This window comes from Ipomoea triloba, chromosome 10, assembly GCF_003576645.1.
Source record: "Ipomoea triloba cultivar NCNSP0323 chromosome 10, ASM357664v1".
NCBI lineage: Eukaryota > Viridiplantae > Streptophyta > Magnoliopsida > Solanales > Convolvulaceae > Ipomoea > Ipomoea triloba.
This window is the reverse complement of record NC_044925.1, coordinates 4,618,749-4,643,064: the sequence shown is the minus strand read 5'-3', so window position 1 is coordinate 4,643,064 and position 24,316 is coordinate 4,618,749. Positions and strand designations below refer to the sequence as shown.

The window sequence follows — 24,316 nt, the reverse complement described above, 5'->3', positions numbered from 1 at the left end:
AGGCGGTTGACACATGTAAACAGTCTCAATCAGATTACCGTTCAAGAAAGCATTATGAATATCTAACAGCCAAATAACCCAACTGGAAGAAATAGCTAGACTCAAAAGCAACCGCACAGTGGTTGGTTTCACAACTGGACTGAATGTATCAAAGAAATCCTGACCAAGTACCTGATTGAAGCCTTTCGCCACGAGCCGTGCTTTGTGTCTCTCTATCGAACCATCAGCTTTCCGCTTGGTGTGAAAAACCCATTTGCAACCAATGATGTTCATACCTAGACGAGGAGGAACAAGAACCCAAGTGCGATTGTGCAGTAGGGCATTGAACTCCTGATCCATAGCATCCCGCCATTGGGAAAACCGGACTGCTTGAGTATAGCACGTGGGCTCAGAAGGGCAAACCTATGCAGACAATGCAACATGAGGCGCCACCGACCGACTCCGAGTAGCCATGCTATGAGTACGAACCGTCGGCCTAGAAGACCTCCCGTGAGGACGACCTCGCTGTCTCGTGGGTGCAACAGCGGCTACAACAGGAGCCGAAACATGAGACACTACTGCAGTCGACGTAGAAGACAATTGGAAAATAGACTTGGCCCACGGGCGGTGTGCCGCAGAGGGAGGTGATGGCATAGGCGTTCGAGCAAAGGGAAATACATGCTCATCAAATTTAACATGTCTGCATACATATACTTTGTTAGTCTGTAAGTCCATACATCCGTACCCCCGAAAAGAATCTAGATAACCTAGAAAAACACACGGAGAGGACCTATAGGACATTTTGTGACGATTATAAGGACGCAAGTGAGGATAGCAGAGACAACCGAACACACGAAGGAAGGAGTAAGACGGAGAGTATTTATGCAATAGAAGATGAGGGCTAGAGTTATTTAAGACACTAGAAGGTATTTTATTAATCAAATAGACTGCAGTCTCAAACGCATAATCCCAAAAACAATAAGGAACGGACGCACGAGCCATAAGAGTGAGACCAGTCTCAACAATATGTCTATGTTTCCGTTCGATCCGACCATTCTGCTCATGAGTGTAGGCACAAGACTGCCGATGATTAATTCCTAACTGAGCAAACAAAGAATGCAACTTTTTATACTCTACCCCAAGATCAGATTGAAAGAATGCTCAACTAAAGCCCGAAAACGATCAAAGATAGCATAGAGATCAGATTTTAATTTCATAAGAAAGAACCACGTATAACGAGAATAATCGTCAACAAAAAGAACAAAGTAACGACAACCATTAGATGACAAAACGGGAGCTGGTCCCCAAATATCGGTATAAATTATATCAAGAACATTCGAACTAACAGTGTCAACACGCGGTAAAGGGAAACGGGAAGATTTGCCTAACTGACATGCTGAACAGAGACTAGAACAACGAGTATAACTATTCGAACTAATAACAGAACAAAAAGGTAAAACACGACTCAAAACCCGTTGATGAGGGTGACCCAGACGATCATGCCACACCGAAGAAGAAGCACGAGAAGAAACGAAAGCTTTAGGACCAGACTGAGGAGACGAAACGGGCAACGCGTACAGCCCTCCCGAACTACTGCCACGTAGTAGAGTCGCCCTGGTGGTGATATCCTTCACAAGAAAGAAAGAAGGATGAAACTCGAAGAAAACATTGTTATCCTTAATAAACTGCTGAACAGATAACAAAGACGAAGACAAACCCGGAACATGTAAAATATCAGACAACCTAAATATTCTAGACGGGGTAGAAAAGGATGCACGACCAACACGACTAATATTTAAGCCCTTACCATCACCAACTCTCAGAGTGTCACCCCCGGTATATTCCTCAGAGGAAGACAACGCAACAATATCAGGAGTAGCATGATTCGTGGCTCCAGTGTCGGGAATCCAAAGATTAGTAGAATTAGTGGAAAAATCCGGGGCATTAGCAGAATATGTGTAATTAGCTTGGGGCTGTGAATGAATGAAAGAATAGCACCTAGGAGCAGTATGACCAATCACTCCACACAGCTGACATCTGGGTTGCCAACAGCCATTCCGGGAGCCCCGGCCGCCACCACGCGATCGACCGCCCCTGCCGCCACGACCAGCCGGACTGCCACCATGAGACTGCTGCTGCCCGCCAGTCCTGACGTGCTGTCCACCGGTGCCGCCGTGCTGCTGCTAGCCACCGCGCCATGGACGCCGACCACTGCCACGGGACGACACAAAGACAGCCGGCTCCGCACCAGAAGAGGCACCCGTAACGAACTCATGGGAACCTAGGAGATTTGCAACTTCCTGAAGCGATCGAAGCAGTGACTAGATGAAATTCAGGGCGCAATCCACGGAACAAATACAGATTCTGATCATCCAACGAGACAGGCCGACCAGCAAGCGCAAGATCTTCTATCACAACCTGCGCACGGGCGATATAATCTGCGATCGATGAATCACCCTGCCGGAGCGATTGTAATTGGCCGAAAAGGAAGAGAATTCGGGAATGCGAAGTCGAAGCTAACGATTGCTCAATAGCAGTTGTAACACCCCCATTTTCCAGACCAAAAAAATTTATTAAAACGGGATTTATTTAATTAAAAATCACCTTCAATTTTGCGAAAGCCCAAAAACAAACAATAGAAAAATAGGGATGCTACCGCCACATTTAGATAATTCTTATATCTAAACGCACATGCTAAAAACAACTCTACTAAAAAAAAAATCCAAAACCAATACTAGTACAATTAATTAAATACATTTCTTTTAAATACAACCTCTAGACTATTTAATAAAATAAACTCCAAAGATTAATCTAGAAGGGTGTAACACTCTCATGCTCCAAATCATGCAATCGTCACCTGCAAAATTAACTAAAGGGAAAACAAAGTCAGCACGACGGCTGGTAAGACTTACTCCACCCTGTAAAATGTTTTGCACATAGCACATAACATATAGGAGCATATAATACCACATTAACCCCTTAAGCATTTTATTTCTCATCATTACCAATAATTTTCAACCAATGAAAATGTAACTTGATGAAGAAATAATCACACATAAATATCCACAACATTCCTAGGAGATCAAGGCATTGCCTATCCATAATCAAAATTAATTCAATCACTCTTTCCTCAAGATTCACCATATAATGTTACCTCAACATTTGTATATAATCATTCTCCTCAAGACATTTCATAATAACATCACAGCTCAAAAATTCATTAACTTTTCAAATAACCATCCAAGAGATAATTCCAATATCTCATAAAAATAATGATAATACCAAATAGGAAATTCCAATCTCCCAATTATTCTCTTTCCAAGAGGAAACCTTACAAGAGTACATATTGAATTTCTCAAAGTCATCCACACTTAAAAAAAATATATATAGTGTCAATGAGAAATGGGTACCAAATGAATAATTTTCAAGTTCTCAAATATAAATTTTCATAAACAGGGAGTTTTATGTCACTGCTCACTTCACAAAATAAAAGCATCAAATGGCACCATCCTCATGACAAAATATATATACATAATTATAACCTTCAAAATTCACATCTTATATCAAAAGTCATTTCATCCCAGTAGCTCATCCAATTTTACACTATCTATAACCTTTGTACTAATTAAATAAATCCAAATATAAATAATCCATCAATACTAATCATCCAATCAATACTAATACATCAAATACAATGTACCAATATTCCACACCTAATTATTGTACTAGAATTCTATCTACGAACACACAATGCACTGTATGTTAATTTATGATTGAATATAAATACAGAATACATACCATCTCACCCCACAACATATACATTATTTAATTATTTCATAGTAATTTAACAATATAATTAAGGCCGCAAGCTGCTAACATACACAAACAAATATGTATCACATAATTATCCAATAATAAATTCAACAAATAAACACTAAGTAAAAATTTACTTTGGGGTAAATAAATTTTTGAGTAGACATAAATCTTACTCATAGAAGCCTAGGTTCCCGTTCACACCACACTCTATAGCAACCTGACCAATAACCTGTTAATCAATAAATCTAATTTAGTTTACTACTATTAATATTAATATTATTTATTAATCCTCAATTATCAGTACGTCCACCATTTCCATTTACTTCATCATTTCATATTTATCTATTATCATTACTACAAAATACGAACAGCATCAACATCACCATAGTATTACCTTAATTATCATCATCTCTACGTATCCATAGTCATCATATGTAAGCTATCATCCTCATCTCTACTTTCACCTTCACCCATTGTTTACGACACCACACGCCACTACCGTCGCTACAGTTTGTCGGAGAAGGAAAATAAGTCGCCGAGAGGGAGAGCCAGTTCGCCACATCCGATCTGCTTTGCCGATCGCCATGGTCCAGCTCCACCATTGATGGTCTATGCTGGAAAACTCCACCGGATTGCTGATGCCATCAAACACTCGACGTTCTGCTACTTAGTCGGACAGGCTGACCGGTTCGCCCATGGCCGAAAGAGGAAGGAGATTGTGAGGTTGGCGTGGTGGCTGTGAGGGGAATGATGAAGGCAGAAGCATTGTAAGGAAGTGAGAGAGATGGTAAGGAGAGAGATACAGGCTTGTAGAGAGGAGGATTAAAAGAGAGAGAAAGAAAATGATAGTAGATGGACGAGAGAGACAGAAGAACGGAGAGTTATATTAGAGATAGAGATGGGAGAGAGACTGTGATGTTTGGTTTTTCAGCCGTGTAGGTAACGTATATATATGCATATTAATCACAATTAACAAATGATTAAAGCTGATTGGGAATGATTAGGTAGACGTAACATATATATAGATATATATATATTTATGATAAGTATAATAAGATAATTTAAACAATTTTTCTTATATAATATGTAACGTAAGTGTGTATATATATATATATATATATATATATTTAGACATTTGAGACTAGGATAATTAAGAAGATTAGGGTATATATACACATATATACAAAAGTAAGTATTATTAAAAAAACTAGTATTTTCGCCCGTGCAATGCACGGAATGGATTTGTTATAATATATTAAAAATATTTGGATTAATATATAATTATTTAAATTAGATCATCAAATATTATATAGTGCAATTGAAGATATGTTTTGGATCATTTATATTTTTTGATGTTATCATTATTGCTTGAGTTTGAACAAATAATTGCTCACTTTAATAGCTAATGTGTAGATCTATGCATGCAGTGTTATAACTTTAGATATTTTATATATCATTAGATTTTTATAAATTGGGCAAATGTACTTGTTCTCTAACAACTCAGTTATAGAAATCAATTGTTATCTTAAATCATTTGTATGGAACATATGTTTTTTGTCTAGATATATAGCAATTTTGTCATTTTGTAATAAAAAAAAACATGAGTTAATGAATGCATTTTTTAGTTTTCCTTCCTTTACAGTTTCCCTTAAGAAAACATGAGTTAATTAATCCATCTGTTAAGCATTTAATTAGTCCGCCGGTCAAACTAAGAAGAACTGAAACTCAAATAAATATTGTGTGGTAAATCAAAAGCAAAACAACCAAGGCTATCATGCATTGGGTTCAATCTTAGACTTTTTCAAACTCTTTGAAGACGATGAACAATCCATGTTTATTATTCTCTTCAAAGACGGTTGTTCAGGAGTAGTTTCATCAACGGAGATGACTTCTAGATTTGTCGAATATGTAGCTTCCAGTGGTGTTATGCCCTGGTCAAGGCTAAAAAAATTTTATTGCATGAGGTAGAACGAAATTGTAATTAAAAATTACCTTGGTTGCTATCCACACCTCCAGGAGCCTTCAACACTCAAAATCCTTGAGTTTAAACATGTCTTTGGAAAATCAGAATCATCTTAATCCGTAACGCTAATCAAAGTGTCATTATTCGTTTTCATAATGTACTTTTGCTCACACGACTTAAACCTCATGTGAGAGGTTTGCACAACAAAATTGTGAATATTATAGATTTTTCCTTCCTTCAAAAGTTTATTGAATTGTTTGACAAATTCTTTAGAAATTTGTAAATACATACAAATTCCATGAGGGAATCACCCATAAATATTAATATTAATATTAATTAATAAATAAATATTATAAATTTTATATTTTTTTTTATCATGAATATACTAAAAAATAGTAATAATTCATTATGTGATTATATTCTGTGGATAACAAATCTATATTCTATGATATATAATGAAGTTTGATTGTCTAATATACAACATACAACATAAAGTAAAAATTCAGTATTCTAAAATAAGTCATTTAACTAATATACTATGAGTATGAGTCTAAATTATAATATAAGTCTAAACTATAGTATTAATCCAATATTAATAAATAAATAATATAAATTTATATTCTATGAGTAACAAATTCATTTTGTGATTATATTTTGTGGATAGCAAATCCATTATAGAGCATGCCAATGTACCTTGGAGTCATGGAATAAGCATGCCAGTGTTTGTTGGTTGATGGCAACACGTTGATATTCCTTGGCCAAATAACAACGCATAAACCGGAGCCTTATAGAGCTTTTCCTTGTCCTGAGGGACGTAATTTGACTCCATTACTAAGCAATAAAGAGAAAGATGAGAAATTACAGAGAATAATAAAAAATATATAATGGTCGAATATCAGTCAATTAGTGATCCTTTTATATATTCCGCCAATTAGTAATATCAGATTAATTTTCAACTAATTATTCTTTTGTTTTTTTTTTAATTTTCAATCAATTAAAATATGAGATGCAGTCATGCAGTGATATTTTTACCTAATTTCTGTTCCATTTTTAATTGATGATGTAGAATATTATTATTGAAATATTCCCGTTTCATTTTTAATTTCCGTCCATTTTTAATTTACCTTTAATATTATTTAAAATATGCCTTTACTATTGATGATGTAGAATAGTGTTATTGAAATATTTCTATTCCTTTTTTTAATTAAAATGCAATGATCTGACAATTTCCTTTTTCATTTTAGTCAATTATAGATTTTTTTTTTATTTGTAGTCAATTATTTATATTCATTTACTTTTATATATTCAGTCAATTAGTAATATCATATTCATTTTTAGTCGATTATTCTTCCTGTGACCTCTCACTTGGGAGGGCCACAGCTATGCCGCTTGACCACAAGGCTTTTGGCCTTTCTATTTTTAATTTACTTTTACTATTGATGATGTAGAATATTATTATTGAACTATTTTCGTTTCATTTTTAATTTCTGTTCCATAATTTAAAATTGTGAAAGATTTACGATTTAATTGTGATTTGATTTATTCTACTGTGTAATATTATTGTGAAAATTTAAAATGTAATGATTTGACCATTTCCTTTTCCATTTTAATTAATTATGGATATATATTTTTAATTTTCAATCAATTATTAATATTCCCTTTTCCAATTGACATAATTTCCGTTCTCTTTTCTACTTCTAATTTTCAATCAATTATTAATATTCATTTCCTTTTCCAATTTACCTAATTTCCGTTCCATTTTAAAATGATAATGTAAAATATTATTGTGAAACATTTCTATCATAATAATTACCGTAATTACTAATAATGAATTATAATCGATTATAATTAATATTATTTGGATGGAAAAATTTTGGAGGATATTGTTTTTATATATAGTATAGATAGATTCTATATTTGTAATTACCGTTATAAACGGATTTAATAGGAAAATTTAAGTAGGAAGTTATATTAAGAGTTTTGAAATAATATTATTATTATATTATTAATATTAGAAAAATTATATTCAAAGTTTTAGATTATTATTACGAAGTATTATATTATTATTATTATTATTATTATTATTATTATTATTATTATTATTATTATTATACTCTTAACAGAATAGGTAAGCAAAAAAACTTGATTACCCCGAATGACTCTGTTGTTTTCTTTAGATCCCAATAAAGCACTTTATGGGAAGGGACCCAAACAAATTAAAGAAAAAGCGAATTGTGTTGAAGTAAAAATGGTGTAGGGGAAACCGTTTATGTTTTTTTTTCTAAACGAACAATTAATTAATTAATTTTTAATAGTTTTCTTTGTTTCCTATTTTTTTAAGAATAGAACTGAGTTACGGTTGAACTGTTACAATAATCTAAAGTGTTTGATTTCCTTGCACAGGTTGGGAAGCTTGAAGCGGCAGAGTGAATCACGGTAGAAGTGAATTTCACAAATTTAATAGGTTTACAGAATTCAAATACTTAGTTAAGGAGATAGGGAATGCTTTAATTTGGGGCCGTTAACTTCCACCAGTAGCATTTATCTTCTGGTTCTTCTTGTTTATTTTCCTTGGTGCCTTCCATCCCAAAGGCGCCTTCTATGAAAATTTTCTTATTGCGGGATAATAATAATAATAAAACAAAAAATAATAATAATAAAACGAAACATCACCATCATTTTGTTTTTCTTTTCCTTTTCTTTTCTTTCTTCTTCCATTCTTCTTTCTTCATTTTCTTTTCTTTCTTCTTTCCTCTCTTCTCATAATAATAATAATAATAATAATAATAAGAAAAAGAAGAAAACGTTACCTGCCATTTCATCATCTTCTTCTTCGACTGGCGGGGAGAGAGAGATAACCATAGGAGGAGAACTTGCCGGGGAGGAAGAACTTGTCACCGTCGCAGATCCGTCGCCGTCGTTGTTCGCCTCTCATCTGCGAAGGAGAGGAGAGTTCACAGTATATACTATTTAAAATAAAAAAAAATACATATGCTACAAAAACAACCAAAACCATTGTGGCATATATATATAATAATAATAATATGTAATAATAATTGATTGCTAAATTTATGAAAATATATATGGTTAACTAATATAATCAATAATTTACTAAAAATAATTGTCCAATTTACCTTATAATCAATAAATTAATTAATAAATAATCAATACATTAATTAATTAATAAAATCAATATTTTGACTAAAATGCCTTAAGTTTGGGCGGAAAAGCTTGGGAGGAGGATAATACTTTTATATATAGTATAGATATAGATTAGTTGTAATAGTAATATATTTAATATAATATATCAGGAGTAAAATTATTAGTAAGAAAATTAGTAGGCTAGTCTTAAAAGATTTTGAGTTCCTACAAATAATATACTAGTAAACCAAAATGTTTATGAACCTTATAGTAAAATAATTCATTTAAACGAATAATAGTACTCAAAATTAACCGGGTATTACAGCAGTCCACAGAGACTTGGACGAGTCACGGGCTCACGGCCGATTGTAAGATGCATGACTTCCGTCGACAAAGAAGACACCAACATACTAAGGACTCCCTGGTCTTGGCGCACCCACAGAGCATAAGCTGGATTCGGAAAAGCGGGCGTAGTAGCGTTGGCTGCAGGGAGTAACGGGTTGGGCATGGGATTCGATCCATCAACAAATCCCATCAACTCATGTCCACATAAAAACGGGACAACTTGCGCACGCCAGAACAAATAATTCTTGTTAGTCAATTTGACACTAACAAAGTGATGGGCAGCAGAAAGAGAGGTTACGGTCGACAGATCCGTCGGCAATGAGGAAAGAAACGTGGACTAACTGATTTAACAGATTGTTTGTATTCAATAATGTTCAACCTTTACAATGATAAGAGCTAGAGATATATATACAAGAGAAGTCTCAAATAGACTAGAATTGATATTCCTAGTGTGACTCAAATACAGAGTCCTAATACCCACAATGGAAGTAACTCCTATATAGAGTATAGTGCAACATGGTTTATATTTTTATAATATTAGAGAAGCATTTGAAAGAGATAAATATAATTAAAGAAAAATAGCGATTCCTATGTTAGTTATAAATTGCTACTTTCTATAAATATTAGGACAAAAAAATTATTTTTCTAATATTTGAATTACAAATACATAGGGAGGTAAATAGTTTAATTAAAATAGTTGACTTACTTGTTGATGGAAATCTCCATCTTCCATTTGTGCATTGATTAATAACTTAGCTGCTTTGTGTAAAGGAGTTGGATCCCTCTTAGCCTAGTTAACAAGGAAATATATAGGATAAAAGATACCCTTAAGGAACATTAGTTGTTCCTTGAGCATACATTAAAGCGTACTACTGGATTTCAAATAAACTGTACTAACCTGTCCAGTGTTTGTTATGCCATGGACCCAAATCCACCTTGCAATGTTGATCCAGGTTTATGTTCACAATTTCATAACTCCATGTTCATAATTTCATAACTCCATGTTCACATTTTCATAACTCCATGTTCAGAGTTTTATAACTCTATATTCACAATTTCATAACTCCATGTTCACAATTTCATAACTCTATTTTGTGAACATACAGTTCTAAAATTTTGAGCATAGAACTATAAAATTATAAACATAGACTCGAGTCCACCTTAATTCGTACGATTTCCTTCCAACGGTATGTATTTTTGCTCCATAAAATTAACAACGGAAGAGCAAGAATTTGACAAATATAAAGTGCTATAGTTACTATACGATGGCTATATATATATATATATATACACCAAGATCAGGTGTGAAGGAGTTCTCAAATGAAAATGCCCATAAATCTCAATTATTAATTTCGTTCAGATCTACTATTCTTCAAAAACAATTTCACTTCGAATCAACAAAAAATATGCAATTAAAGACACAAACTCGGTACTCGAAGACTCGAAGTTCAAAATTCTGCACTCGAAAGCACAAAGATATGTAATCGAAGCAATTATGTGGTAACAAAAAGAAGAGTTATTCAACTTAAGTGTTATTGAAACAATTACCCTTACAAAACGTTTGTAACTCTCACAAATTTCATGAGAAATTTAGTTATACGTTGTTGAAAAGAAGACGAGATATAATAAACATGGCCCATAATTGTGCACTTGAATGCACATAAATGTGCACTAGAAAGCACAGAAATGTGCACTCAAATGCTATGCACGAAGACAAAACATATGCACTCTAAGAGATATGTACTCAAAGAGTGAAAAATGTGTACTCGGAGACAATGACCATCTAAACATACATTCACAAAATTACCATAATGCCATCCACTACATTTAAAAAAAAAAATTTCTTCAATCTAGACCGTTGATTTGGACTAGAACAATGTCTAAGATTTGACCCTATTTTTTTCACCTAATCCCCTCATTCACATCTGATCTCTTATATATATAGGGGAACGCTCAATTGAGAATGGTTGCCCATGAGAGAAATCAGAACCACTCACAATCATCCACGTGTCTCGATTCGACGAATCACATGTAATTTTTAAAAAGCAAAAAAGCGACGCGGTGACATTTTCGTAAATAACGCAAACTTTGGTACAAGTAAAATGTGTTACAAGTGCAAGTAACTAGTGCAAGTTTGCAAGTAAAAAGTGCAAGTAAATTCACTTACAAGTGCAAGTAATTTACCTTGATAACATTCGTGCAACTAATGATAACGTTAGGTGCACTTAATATTGATGTTCAATGTACATTTTACTTGTGATAAGGATTAATTCCCTTTGTATTGAATTGCATAGCAGTATATGTAAAGTATAATGTAGATCAGAAAAATGACTCTCAATTCATCCCTTTCATTAATTGCTCTTGAATCATAGAGAGAAGGGAGAGAGCATAGCTATTGAGTATTCTAGAGAGAAGAAGAGAGGGCCAAAAGTCCCTTCCATTAAGGGCTCCAGTCCCTTATATAGGGCTAAGAATTATACAATACGTTGAACATACGTATACTATTCGTAGGGTGGTATACTCAGGGTATATTCCCTATCAACTAGCACTTGTAATAAATTTTACTTGCACTTAGGTGCACTATATGAAACTGTTACTTGCACTTTTAACACAATTTACTTGTAATTCAATGTTCAATTATTTACGAAAATACCAAAGCATTTTTTTTAAAAAATCAGGGTTTTTGATCTGTTAGATTTAATTTGGACACATGAACGGCTGTGAATTGTTCTTAGTTCTCTCCTTGGCTACCCATTCTCACCTGAACGGGATCATATATATATATATGAGAACCTATATTAACATTTCAACATGAGAACCAATCTAGGTCCTTTACCAATATTAGTGGACGGTGGATGTCATCCATATAACACAATGCACACACGTTGTCGTTGGATGATGCAACATCAAGGAGGCAAATTATTGTGTGGATCATGATCTATATAGATGTGTGGACCATGAGTGCAATATATATTTTTAATATATATACTAAAAGGACATTATTTGTGTGCTGAACGTATATTATTTGATAATATATAAAAGATCATATACTTTAAAATAATGTACTTTATATACAAATAATGTAGTATATAAAAATGTACTTTTTATTTATCGTTCACACAAATGTGTTGACCATGGTCCATGAAATAATGACTAACGTCAAGGATGTGTACAGGTTCTCAGGTTTACACAATAAGGTAGGTTCTCTCACACAGACACAAAATTGGTGGCCAATAAAACACGCAATGAGATATGCATCATTGATCTATCTGGATCAACTGCTGAGGAGAAAAATCTTTTTGCACTCATAGTATAACTTATATACTTGTAGTATAAAACTTATGCACTTGTAATATAAACCTTGTGTATTTTGTAGTATATATAAATCTGTGTACTTCAAAGTTAAAAAAAATATTATCAAAATGTCAGTTTAGTTTTTAAACTTATATTACTCTTTGCACTAGTAGTATAAAAAGTTGTGCACTATGTAGTATAAATCTATGCAACTCAAAGTTAGAAAAAATTACCAAAATCTCATTGCATTTTTTTTTTCAATTTTACATCATTCGGGGGCATTAATTTGGACCAGATCAAAGGTTGAAATCTCACCCATTTTTTACCTTGGGCCTCTTTTTATTTGATATATATATATATATATATATATATATATATATATATATATATATGAGTTAATACCCATTTTGGTCCCTCGACTATAGCGTAATACTTGATTTTGTCCCATAGAATTAAAAGTACCCAATTTAGTCCTCTAACTTGTAAAATTATGCTCAATTTGGTCCTCCGTTACAATTTCCATCCACCAGCCGTTATATAGAGGGGCAAAATCGTCATTTTCAATAGTCGAGGGACCAAAATGGGTACTTAATAGTCGAGGGACCAAAATGGGTACTTATTATTATTATTATTATTATTATTATTATTATTATTATTATATTTAATATTGGGACAATATCTCTTAGTTTAGTTTTGTATATCAACATTAGGGGTGTGTAATCTATTAATCGAACCATTTTAACCGAAGTTTTTAAAACTTTAACCGTTAATCGATTAATCGGTTGGTTAACAGATTAACCGAAATTTTTAAAGCAACAATTCTAAATCCTAAAAATAATACCTATTATAATAAATCTAATTAAAATAATACATATAATAAATCCATAACAAAATATAGAAAAACAATATCATAAAAGTTCAGTTAAAAATAGTTAACCAACAAATTCGAACCCAATTAACCGTTAATCGAAATTTTAAAAAATCTTTAACCATTAACCGAACCGAAAAAGTTTAGTTAAAAATAGTGAACTGACAATTTCAAACCCAATTAACCGTTAATTGAAATTTTAAAAAACCTTTAACCATTAACCAAACCATTGAATCAAAATTTTAAAAAGTTTAGTTAAAATTTTAAAAAACATTTAACCATTAATCGAACCGAACGGTTAACCATTGTTTAATTAACTGAACTTTTTCGGTTGGGTTAATGGCTAACTGTTTTTTTTTTTTAAAATTTCGGTTAATGGTTAATTGAGTTTGAATTTGGATTCGGTTAATGGTTCAAGATTTTCTAAAAATTCAATTAATGATTAATTGGGTTTGAAAGTGTCGGTTAACCGCTTTTAACAGAACTTTTTCAGTTCGGTTAATCGTTAAAGGTTTTTTAAACGGTTAATTGTGTTCAAAATTGTCGGTCAACTGAACGATTAACCGAAATTTTAAACATATATATAACTAAATAAATAAATAAATATATAATCTAATATGTAAAATCTCTATAAATTTGTAATGTATTTATGATATTATTTTTGTATATTTTCTTATGGATTTATTACTATATGTATTATTTTAATTGAATTTATTATTATAGGTATTACTTTTAGGATTTAGAACTTTAGCTTTAAAAAGTTCGGTTAATAGACCAATCAATTCCAAAAAAATTTTAATTCGGTTCGGTTAACGGTTAAAGTTTTAAAAACTTTGGTTAAAACGGTTCGGTTAATAGATTACACACCCCTAGTGTTGATATATAAAACTAAACTAAGAGACATTGTCCCAATAATAATAATAATAATAATAATAATAATAATAATAACAATAATAATAATAAATACTCATTTTGGTCCCTCAACTATTAAGTACCCATTTTGGTTCCTCGACTATTGAAAATGACGATTTTGCCCCCATTTTTAACGGCTGATGGATGGAAATTGTAACGGAGGACCAAATTGAGTATATTTCACAAGTTAGAGGACGGACTAAATTGGGTACTTTTCTATGGACAAAATCAAGTATTACGCTATAGTCAAGGGACCAAAATAGGTATTAACTCTATATATATATAAAGATTAACTGATATACATACCATACTTGGGCAAGATTCAAGGCATTCCCCCCGGCCACCTTCTTGGTTCTGTTTTGATAGGTAGAAGTGAACAGCTTTGCGAATGGCTTCACTATTCTCGTAATTCTTTCCTGCAGCTGCCAGCCCTAATAGGGCAAAGCAAGTGCTACTAGGGCGAGAAGAAGTTTTTTCTTTTTTTTTGAGTACTACTAACTCTCTTATAATGTAGTAACAACTCGAACCCACCCCTTCTACTTTAAGAGCATCTTCTTCAGCTTTACTTTTTTTTTTTTTCTTTTTAATAGAGAAGGAGGCTCATTCTCAAAAACCCTAATGAGAAAAAGATAATGCGCTTAGTACTTTACAAATTTTAGTCTACCTTTTTATTCTTACACACTTTTGTCCCATCATTATCAAATCAAAACAACAATGTCAACAACCTGCCAAAGAGTCAAACACACAATTCAAACCCAAGCACACATCAGCAAAATAAAATAAACAAGGGAGACTATAGTCTATAGGCATATAATAACAGATCCCATTTCGCACATATCAACCCCCCTGTCCTCAATCTACCCCCACTGCTATTCTCAAACAAATCTCTGTCAGCAGAATTCCTTTCATTCAAAAAAAAAAGAAGAAAAAACCTTTCAAAACTTAGGCCCTTATCACTGCTAGCCCTACTGCCAGCTCTAAGAGCCAAACCTCGTCTCATCACAGCAGCATCATTGGCTCCTCTAGAGACTTCTCCAGATTCACAGCCATACTTCATTCATCCAGCACCAGCATAACCTGCAAAATCAATAAGCTCATTAGGTTGTAACACTCTCTTTCTTTTCTATTCTCACTCTCTCTCTCTCTTTTAATCACATTCTTTCCTCATCCCTCTCCTCTTTTCACTTTTACTGCATCTCAATCTTCTCTCGATCACATCTCCTCATTTTATCTCAGTCTCTCTTTTTTTATTTTTTCTTTTTTTTTCTTTTTGTCAAATCACTCACCACCATATCCCCTTCTTTATCCCTTCCCAGGATCCCAAATATAATTGTCATCTCTCAGCCATACAGCCAAGGATCCCACCACTCCATTCCTTTCAGAACCGGGTTGGCTGAAGAATAATGCAGGAACCTTGCATAGCGTACACATTGAGGTGGGAGTGCTTTAAGTGGTTTGAGTCTGATGGTGAAAATGAATGAAATGAAGAGGAGAAAGGTGAATGAAAAAAAAAAAAAAAGACTGAAAAAAGAAAGAGGATTTATGTAAACAGAAGAAGAAGAAGAAAAAAAAAAAAAAAAAAAAAAGAAGATGAAGGAAGAAGGGATTGTGGATAGGTTGTGAGTTTGGAGAGCCATTGCTTTGCATCTGATTATCACAACCGTTTCTTACACTTATTTTAATGCCTAGGATTTGTCCTCATTGTCCTCTAATATTGTGTCCTCATGTGAAGAGCTTAACACAATTATAATAACGGAAGCCTTTCAACCCTTTTCCCATTCTCTTATTCATTTCTTCAATGTTTTAATGTGTTTTATTTTTTGTCTATATCCATATTTCTTTTAAGTGATTCAATTTATAATGTGTTTTCTATTTGAATTATTTTATTAAATTAATTATGTTTCATATATTGTTATTAATATTTTTATAAAGTTTTATTGTGTTTTATTTTTCCTGTCCATCCAACAATATTTATGATTATATTCTTTTAAGTGGTTATTTTTTAAACTACATCTTTTATGTTTCGCCCCCACTGAGAAATCTTTTTGGATCCGCTACTGCTTGCAACTGGTTTTTGCTGCAATTCAATTGTCTATATTTGCAGCTTATGCTAGTGGTTTAATGCTTTCATTCTAAGGCTGCAAGCATATGTTTCTCTTCTTTGGCCAAGTAAATGTTTGTTTTGATTTCAATGCTTTTAATTTCTACTTTTCTTTTTATCTTCTTTGAACTCTTTTATCTATTAGTTTCTTATTGTTGATATGTTGTATGTTGTTATTGCAAAGTTGCCTTTCTTGATTTGTTCTTAATTGAGATTAGTGTTGCAGAGAATTCCAGTCCTGAATGCAACTTATGTTGTTGTGCATTTTTTTCCCTTCAATTTACACAGGCTGTGAGTTTCATATATATATAGGGTCATAATCAGGTGTGGCGTCCCATCAGTGCGGCCGCACCACTATGTATACAAATATACGCCACTCTTAGAAAATGCATCACACAAATATGCATCATTAGGTACGCATCACCAAAAAACACACTACGAGGTATGTAAATATACACCACACAGTGATGGTGCAATATCTTTGGGTGTGTGGTGTGTTTTTGTGTATTTTCATATGGTGCAATATTTTTGGGTGTGTGGTGTGTTTTTGTGTATTTTCATTGGTGCGACCACATTTGAAGAGATTTATATATATATATAGAGAGAGAAAGAGAGCGAACTTCCACATTTGAAGAGATTTATATATATATATAGAGAGAGAAAGACCACATTTGAAGAGATTTATATATAGAGAGAGAGAGAGAAAGAGAGCGAACCGAATTTGCCCAAAGGTATGTTAAAGTGGTTGTTTATATTTTTTTTGGTAAATCTACAAAGTCTTTCTCTGTCCGTTTAACAGTCAGAATCGTCACTTGTGGAATCAAACCCGGGTTCTCCCGAAATTCTTTCTCACAAAGAGAGCTCACTTGCCACTTGAGCTACCCCATTGGGTTTAGGTGATTGTTAATATTAATGGATGGTTTAATTTGGATGTTATTATCTAAAGGAATAAGGGTCAAATAGGCCATTGAACTGCACACGAAACTGCAATTAGGCCATTGAACTCAAAAACAATGCAATTGGGTCCCTGAACTACACAAATCCATGCAAATTAACCCAAAGTGACTTGTTTGACTTGATCTTCCGGTTACCAACTTTAAAAATAATATTTTGAAATAATTTTAAATAAAATACTTAATTAAAATTAAATTTAAAATTTAAAATTAAAAAAGGACCCAATCGACTTGTTCCTGTTTGTTGTTTTTTTTTTTAATTTTAATTAATTAATTTATTTAAAATTATTTTAAAATATTATTTTTAAAGTTGGTAACCCGAAGAACAAGTCAACAAGTCACTTTGGATTAATTTGCATGAATTTGTGTAGTTCAGGGACCCAATTGCATTGTTTTTGAGTTCGATGGACTAATTGCAGTTTCGTGTGTAGTTCGGTGGCCTATTTGACCCTTATTCCTTATCTAAATTTATCTTCTAGTACTTATCGCGTGGGCTCAGGGGTGTGGGGCGAACAACGGGGTTGTGACCGAGGTTGTGACCGGGGCTAAAGGTGTTTAAGCAGCAACTTACTAAGCTGAGAAGGAGCCTAAGTTTCAGGTCTGGTCAGGTGAGTACCCTCGAGATGTCGGAAGCGATTGGAAAATGATCCTCCATATACATAGAGCTGGATTCGATTTGGGCTTAGTACGCATGAGTCGGTAAGCCCGGGGTATATTCCCTATAACAACACATTACGTGGGATTATGAGATTAAACTCAATAGAATTATGATTCTCAATTGAACTAGGACTGTAGAGTCCTAACAAGAATAAAGGTTTTAAGGAGTTGAAGTTAGAAAATGATTTCATATATCTATATGAAAAGGGCGACGCGGTCTTATTTTCATAACAAGAATGGTGAATTGGTTGTCACACTAGGCTAATTTAGTTGTTTGTATTGAACATCACAACATGTCAACATACACTAGTAAGCTATCTAAAATAAGATCAGTTTAAACAAGTTATAGTTTTATACTGTCAAAAACATTTCCAACCACCTTTACTTGGTGGTCGGAAATACTTTGTAATTAAAAAAAATAAATTTGACGAAAATTTTCCGACCACTTTCCGACCACCTTAACCCTCCAACGAAAAATTGAAAAAAACCCATTTTTTGCGACTATTTTTTGGATGGTTGGAAATGAGGTCGGAAAAACGATAATTTCCCGCAGTGGTGACCGAAATTGATAATTTTGGTGACAACTTGTATTGTCACTAAATGTGAAATTCATGTAGTTAACATAATAACATTTTTAACCCAATGAGGTAGCTCAAGTGGCAAGTGAGCTCAACTCTCTTTGTGGGGAAGAATTTTGGAAGAACCCGAGTTCAAATTCCACAAGTGATGATTCCTCTTGGACCAGCTATCTTCCTTGGAGAACTTCTCAATTGGGAACTGTCAAAGGCATTAGGTAATATATATATATATATATATATATATATATATATATATGATCGCGTTCAGGTGCGTACGGATCGCCCAAGAGAGAATTGAGAGCGCTTCTCAGAGCGCCACATGTCCCAGATGTAGTTGCACCTAACGTTATAACCGTAAATTACTTGCACTTGTAAGTGAAAATAGGTGCACAAGTGCAAATAAAATGTATTACAGATGCAACTAAATTGTACACTTAGCATCAATACTAAGTGCACCTAGGCACCTAATGTTATAACTAAGTGCACCTAGGTGCATGAATGTTAACAATGTAAATTATTTGCACTTGTAAGTGAAAATAGGTGCCCAAGTGCAAGTAAAATGTATTACAGGTGCAAGTAAATTGTACACTTAGCATCAATACTAAGTGCATCTAATGTTATAACTAGGTGCACCTAATGTTATAATTAGGTGCACCTAATGTTATAACTAGCTTGGTGCACTTAATGTTATAATTAGGTGCACCTAGATTGCACCCAGGTGCATGAATATTAACAAGGTAAATTACTTGCACTTGTAAGTGAAAATAGGTGCGAAAATAGGTGCACTTGTAAGTGAAACTAGGTGTACTTATATCACAATTACTTGCACCAAAGTTTGAGTTATTTACGAAAATGTCACCGCATCGATTTTTTAAAATTACATCTGATTTGTTGATCTGGACACGTGGACGGCTGTGAAGCGTTCTCATTTCATTATTGGGCGATAGTTCGCATTGGAGCACGCCTATATAGTCGAAACAATTGCTGATTTGTCTGAATAAAAACTGTATTCATTTTTAGTCGAAATTGTATTTGTAATTTATTAAAATAATCTTAATATTTTGGACTTTTTGAATATTTTAGCCGCCATTAATAATTTCTTTGGTTGAAAGCATGAAACTTTCATCTATTATTATTATTATTGTTATTATTATTATTTGCCGCCATTATTGTTTGTTTAGAGATGACATTTTATATGTCTCACCTTATATTTATTTTATCCCGCATTTGTTGGAAAAAAAATAATGGATTTTTCTGTAGGGCTTATTTTAAGGACATAACAGACAATATATTTAATTGTATAAGTCAAATTCATACCTCTACTTTTTTAACATTTTGGTAGGTCTTGATATATTATTAGGATGGCGAGCAAAATTTTTAAGTTTATTTTAGGTTGGTTGACTCGTTGAGCTATGTTCTAACACTAATATACTTTTTGGATACTACCAACTCTATTACAATGCAGTATTTATTTTAGGTTGGTTGACTCGTTGAGCTATGTTCTAACACTAATATACTTAATTACATCGATAGTATGTAAAGGTGCTTGACATGGTCAAAACATTAAATATACCGATGTATGACATAGGCATGTGTTGATGAAGATTGATGGGATTTCAAAGAGAACAATTTGGTTAAGCATATGCATTATGGAAACTTCTGAGTCAAATGAAGGTCAATTAATCATATACTATACGGAGTATATGTTATCCATTCAATCCTAAATTTCTTCATTGAATATTTGAAAGCATGACCCCAAATATTTCTCTATATAAACCTCAGCCTATCCTCCTTTGGATCATACATAACACAAATTTCAACACTTTCAAAGATCATTCAACACCCAAAGTATGAGAGTTGCTTTTTTGTTTACCATTTTCCTTTTATCCATTGGTGCTTGGGCACCTTTGTGTTCTTGTCCTGCTACCATTCTTGAATGCCTTAATGATCGTTCAGACCCCTCTCATCCAATCTCCCCAGTTATATACACCCCCAACAATGGTTCATTTTCTTCTGTTTTACAAGAATACATTCGGAATAGGAGATTCAATGAATCATATACCAAAAAACCACTTTTCATTGTGACTCCTAAACATCTATCCCACATCCAAGCATCCATACTATGCGCCAAGGAGCATGGCCTCCAAATGAAAACCCGGAGTGGCGGTCATGACTACGAGGGTGTATCGTATGTCTCTGACGTGCCGTTCTTCATCCTCGACATGTTTAAGTTTAGGGCTATCAATGTTAGCATCGAGGATGAGACTGCATGGGTTGAAGCTGGAGCCACCATAGGGGAAGTTTCATACAGAATTGCTAAAAAGAGCAACGTGCATGGCTTCCCTGTCGGTGTGTGTCCGACCGTGGGAGTGGGAGGCCATTTCAGTGGTGGTGGATATGGAAACATGATGAGAAAATACGGTCTCACCGTGGATAATATCATCGATGCCAAGTTGATTGATGTAAATGGCCGTCTACTCGATCGCAAATCTATGGGGGAGGACTTGTTCTGGGCCATAACTGGGGGTGGGGCCTCAAGCTTCGGAGTTGTTTTATCTTACAGAATAAACCTAGTACGTGTGCCACCTAATGTAACAGTTTTCCTAGTCAAAAGAACCTACGACCAAAACGCTACCAACCTCGTTTACCGCCACCAGCGCGTCGCCCACAAGCTAGACCACAACCTCTTCATCCGGCTAACACTCGACGTTGTGAATAGCACCACACAACCGAGACAAAAAACCATACGCGCCACCTTCAGAGCCCTATTCCTAGGAGACACCAAAACCCTTCTCTCCACCATGAATGAAAGCTTCCCAGAGCTAGGGCTAACCCAGAGTGACTGCACAGAAATGTCATGGATAGAATCCGTACTCAACTACACCGATTTCAAATTCGGAACCCGCCCCGAAAAATTGCTCTCTAGGAAACCACAAGTCCAAGTCCACTTGAAGAGAAAATCAGATTATCTCCAAACCCCAATGCCCAGAAAGGGCATAGAGTTCATCTTCAAGAAAATGGTTAAGCTTAAAACACCCAAGCTCACATTCAACCCCTACGGCGGGAGAATGGCGGAGATTCCCTCCACCGCAAAACCATTCCCCCACCGTGCCGGAAACATCGCCAAGATTCAATACGCAACAGACTGGAACGAGAGTGGGTACGAGTTTGCACAACACTACTTAAAAACCACAAGACAGCTTTACGAATATATGACCCCGTATGTTTCGAAGAATCCCAGGGAGGCGTTCTTGAACTACCGAGACTTGGATTTGGGGAAAAATCACAACAAGGATCCGCGAAGAAGCTACCTTGAAGGGAAAACATATGGGTTGAAGTATTTCAAGGAAAATTACAATAGGTTAGTGAAGATAAAGACCAAAGTTGATCCAGATAACTTCTTTAGGGATGAACAAAGCATTCCTACCTTCCCAACTTGGAGGAAATGAAATGAAACTACTTAATTAGTCTATATATGTCTCTCCTTAGTTTCACAATAAATAATGTAAAAACTTCATTCTGTTGGTTATGTACTATTAAATGTTTGTATAATAAGAATTATTTAATTTTCGCCTTTAATCTAAGTCATGTAGTCATTTTTACATTTTTTTTTAAAATTCAAGTATTATTTTTGTCATGATCCTTCAAATAAAATTTTGATAAAAAAAAAATTGTATGTTAACAATATATTTCACATTTCCAGTTCAAAAACTCGCGTTTTAAGCTCAGGAGCGTCAAAGTATTCAAGGTGGTATGGTTATGAATTAAAAGGTAAAATGGTAATTTATGCTCCACACAAATATGTTAATTATCAATGTCACCCCTAAATTATTAGTATTGTAAATGTTGCCCCTCAGTTTTCAAAACGTGACATATATTGCCCCTCCCTGAATTATTAGTTGGGTAAATGTGGTTACCCGCAGTTTTCCTTGTTCGGAGATCACATTTTTTTTCCTCCATTTTTCTTTCTTTGTTTGATCTCATTCCGTTGACAAAAATGTTTCTCCTTCTTCCTATTAGGGGATGGACAATATATATCACGTTTTGAAAATTGAGAATCAACATTTACACCACTAATAATTTAGGAGTGACATTGATAATTGACATATTTGTGAGGGGCATAAATTACAATTTTCTTGAATTAAAATATGACTTTTTTTAGTTGTTTTCTAGTGAAAATTTTGTTAGAAAAATTAAATGTGATAGTTTTGTAAACTGTTTCAGCAAATTTGTGCAAAACTAATACTTGGGAACCTAACACGAAATGACCTAATAATAGTGAGACAAAAAGTAGAAGAAATCTATACAATAAATTGTAATTTAGGGACATATAAATGGAGGAAGAGTCATAAGTGGATTTACAAGTAGTTTATATATATTTGCACTGCTTTAAATTTATAGTGGTGAGATACAAATGCACACATACATACAAAATACACATAATTAAGAATGTAGCAAAGGGCAAGCTACGGTGGATGGATACATGTTTAGCGTCTGAGAAAAGTATAAAACAAATCAAATCCCTTTATTCAACAATCCATTGGGGTTGCTCAAGTGGCAAGTGAACTTTTTTGTGGGGAAGAATTTCGGGAGTATTTAGCCTGGGTTTGATTCCCACAAGTGACGATTCTCCCTGGGCCAGCTTCCATGCCTCTCGAAGCGAACGTGGGTGTTCCTGGACCGTACGGGGAGAAAGACCTCGTGACTTTACCAAAAAAAAAAAAACTCCCTTTATTCAATCAATCAAATTTTTTGTCCATACTTAAACAAATAGTATATCTACAATTAAGCACGGTGATCACATTTTTCACAAATGATGTAATTATAGAGAAAATCATAAGCAAAAAAATTTGGAGAACTAAGTAGCATTTGCTACACTTCATACGCAAACTTACATTTCACTTTGAATTTTTCAATGTCATTACAAAATCATTTTCACAGACCGTGCAATCACTTACCATTAGGTATGAATAAATGTGCCACAATGTGTTTGAAAATGCATCATTAGGTGTGGTGCATTTTTTAGGGCATTGGTGCATTTCATTGTGGTGCATTTCCTAACACTGTGTGGTGTTTTTTTGCATAACTATTGGCGAATCTGCACCGACTGCATGGAAAACACTGTCTGTATTTGAACTATGTATATATATATATATATATATATATATATATATATATATATATATATATATATATATAGATTTCTATTCTGGTGAGAACAATTCTTTAGGTGTGGATGTGAGGAAAAATTATGGTTGTTGATTGTCTTAGATCTAATGGTTATTATTTATTTTTATATATTTATTATTGTCAATTTTTTTAAGAGTGGGGTAGTTTTTTAAAGAGTGGTGGTTACTTATATGGGTTAATCTAGGCCATTCAAATTATTAATTTAATGGTGTAGATTTGACCTCACGTCCTCACCTAAAGCCTTGTTCTCATGGGATTAAGGACCTATATATATAGTTCAAGTGTGGACGGGTCTTAACGTGTGAACAGTGCGGCCTCACCACTATGTATACAGATATACACCACTCAGTGTTTGAAAATGCACCAAACAAATATGCACCGTTAGATACACATCACCAAAAAGCACACCACTAAGTATGGAAATATACATCACACAGTGTTTGCAAATGCACAATTAGGGGCAAGGGAGTTATGGTGCATTATTTTGGGTGTGTGGGATGTTTTTTGGTGTTTTTGTGT

At 33.9% G+C, this 24,316-nt stretch overlaps 1 protein-coding gene and 2 long non-coding RNA genes across 3 annotated transcripts; 1 reads left to right on the top strand and 2 right to left on the bottom strand.

The window, feature by feature from the left end:
* Positions 1 to 1,277: 1,277 nt before the first annotated feature.
* LOC116031584 lies at positions 1,278 to 2,410 on the bottom strand. The gene is made up of 2 exons (XR_004100621.1): positions 1,787 to 2,410; positions 1,278 to 1,607 (listed from the first exon to the last, which is right to left on the bottom strand). It is a non-coding gene; the product is annotated as an uncharacterized LOC116031584 (long non-coding RNA).
* A 138-nt stretch (positions 2,411 to 2,548) lies between these two features.
* LOC116031582 lies at positions 2,549 to 4,654 on the bottom strand. The gene is made up of 3 exons (XR_004100619.1): positions 4,190 to 4,654; positions 3,969 to 4,024; positions 2,549 to 2,848 (listed from the first exon to the last, which is right to left on the bottom strand). It is a non-coding gene; the product is annotated as an uncharacterized LOC116031582 (long non-coding RNA).
* Positions 4,655 to 20,445: 15,791 nt separating this feature from the next.
* Positions 20,446 to 22,186, top strand: LOC116031550 (berberine bridge enzyme-like 8). The gene has a single exon (XM_031273781.1). It carries the CDS (start codon positions 20,458 to 20,460, stop codon positions 22,054 to 22,056), a length of 1,599 nt encoding a protein of 532 aa, XP_031129641.1. The 5' UTR covers positions 20,446 to 20,457; the 3' UTR covers positions 22,057 to 22,186.
* The last annotated feature ends 2,130 nt before the right edge of the window (positions 22,187 to 24,316 follow it).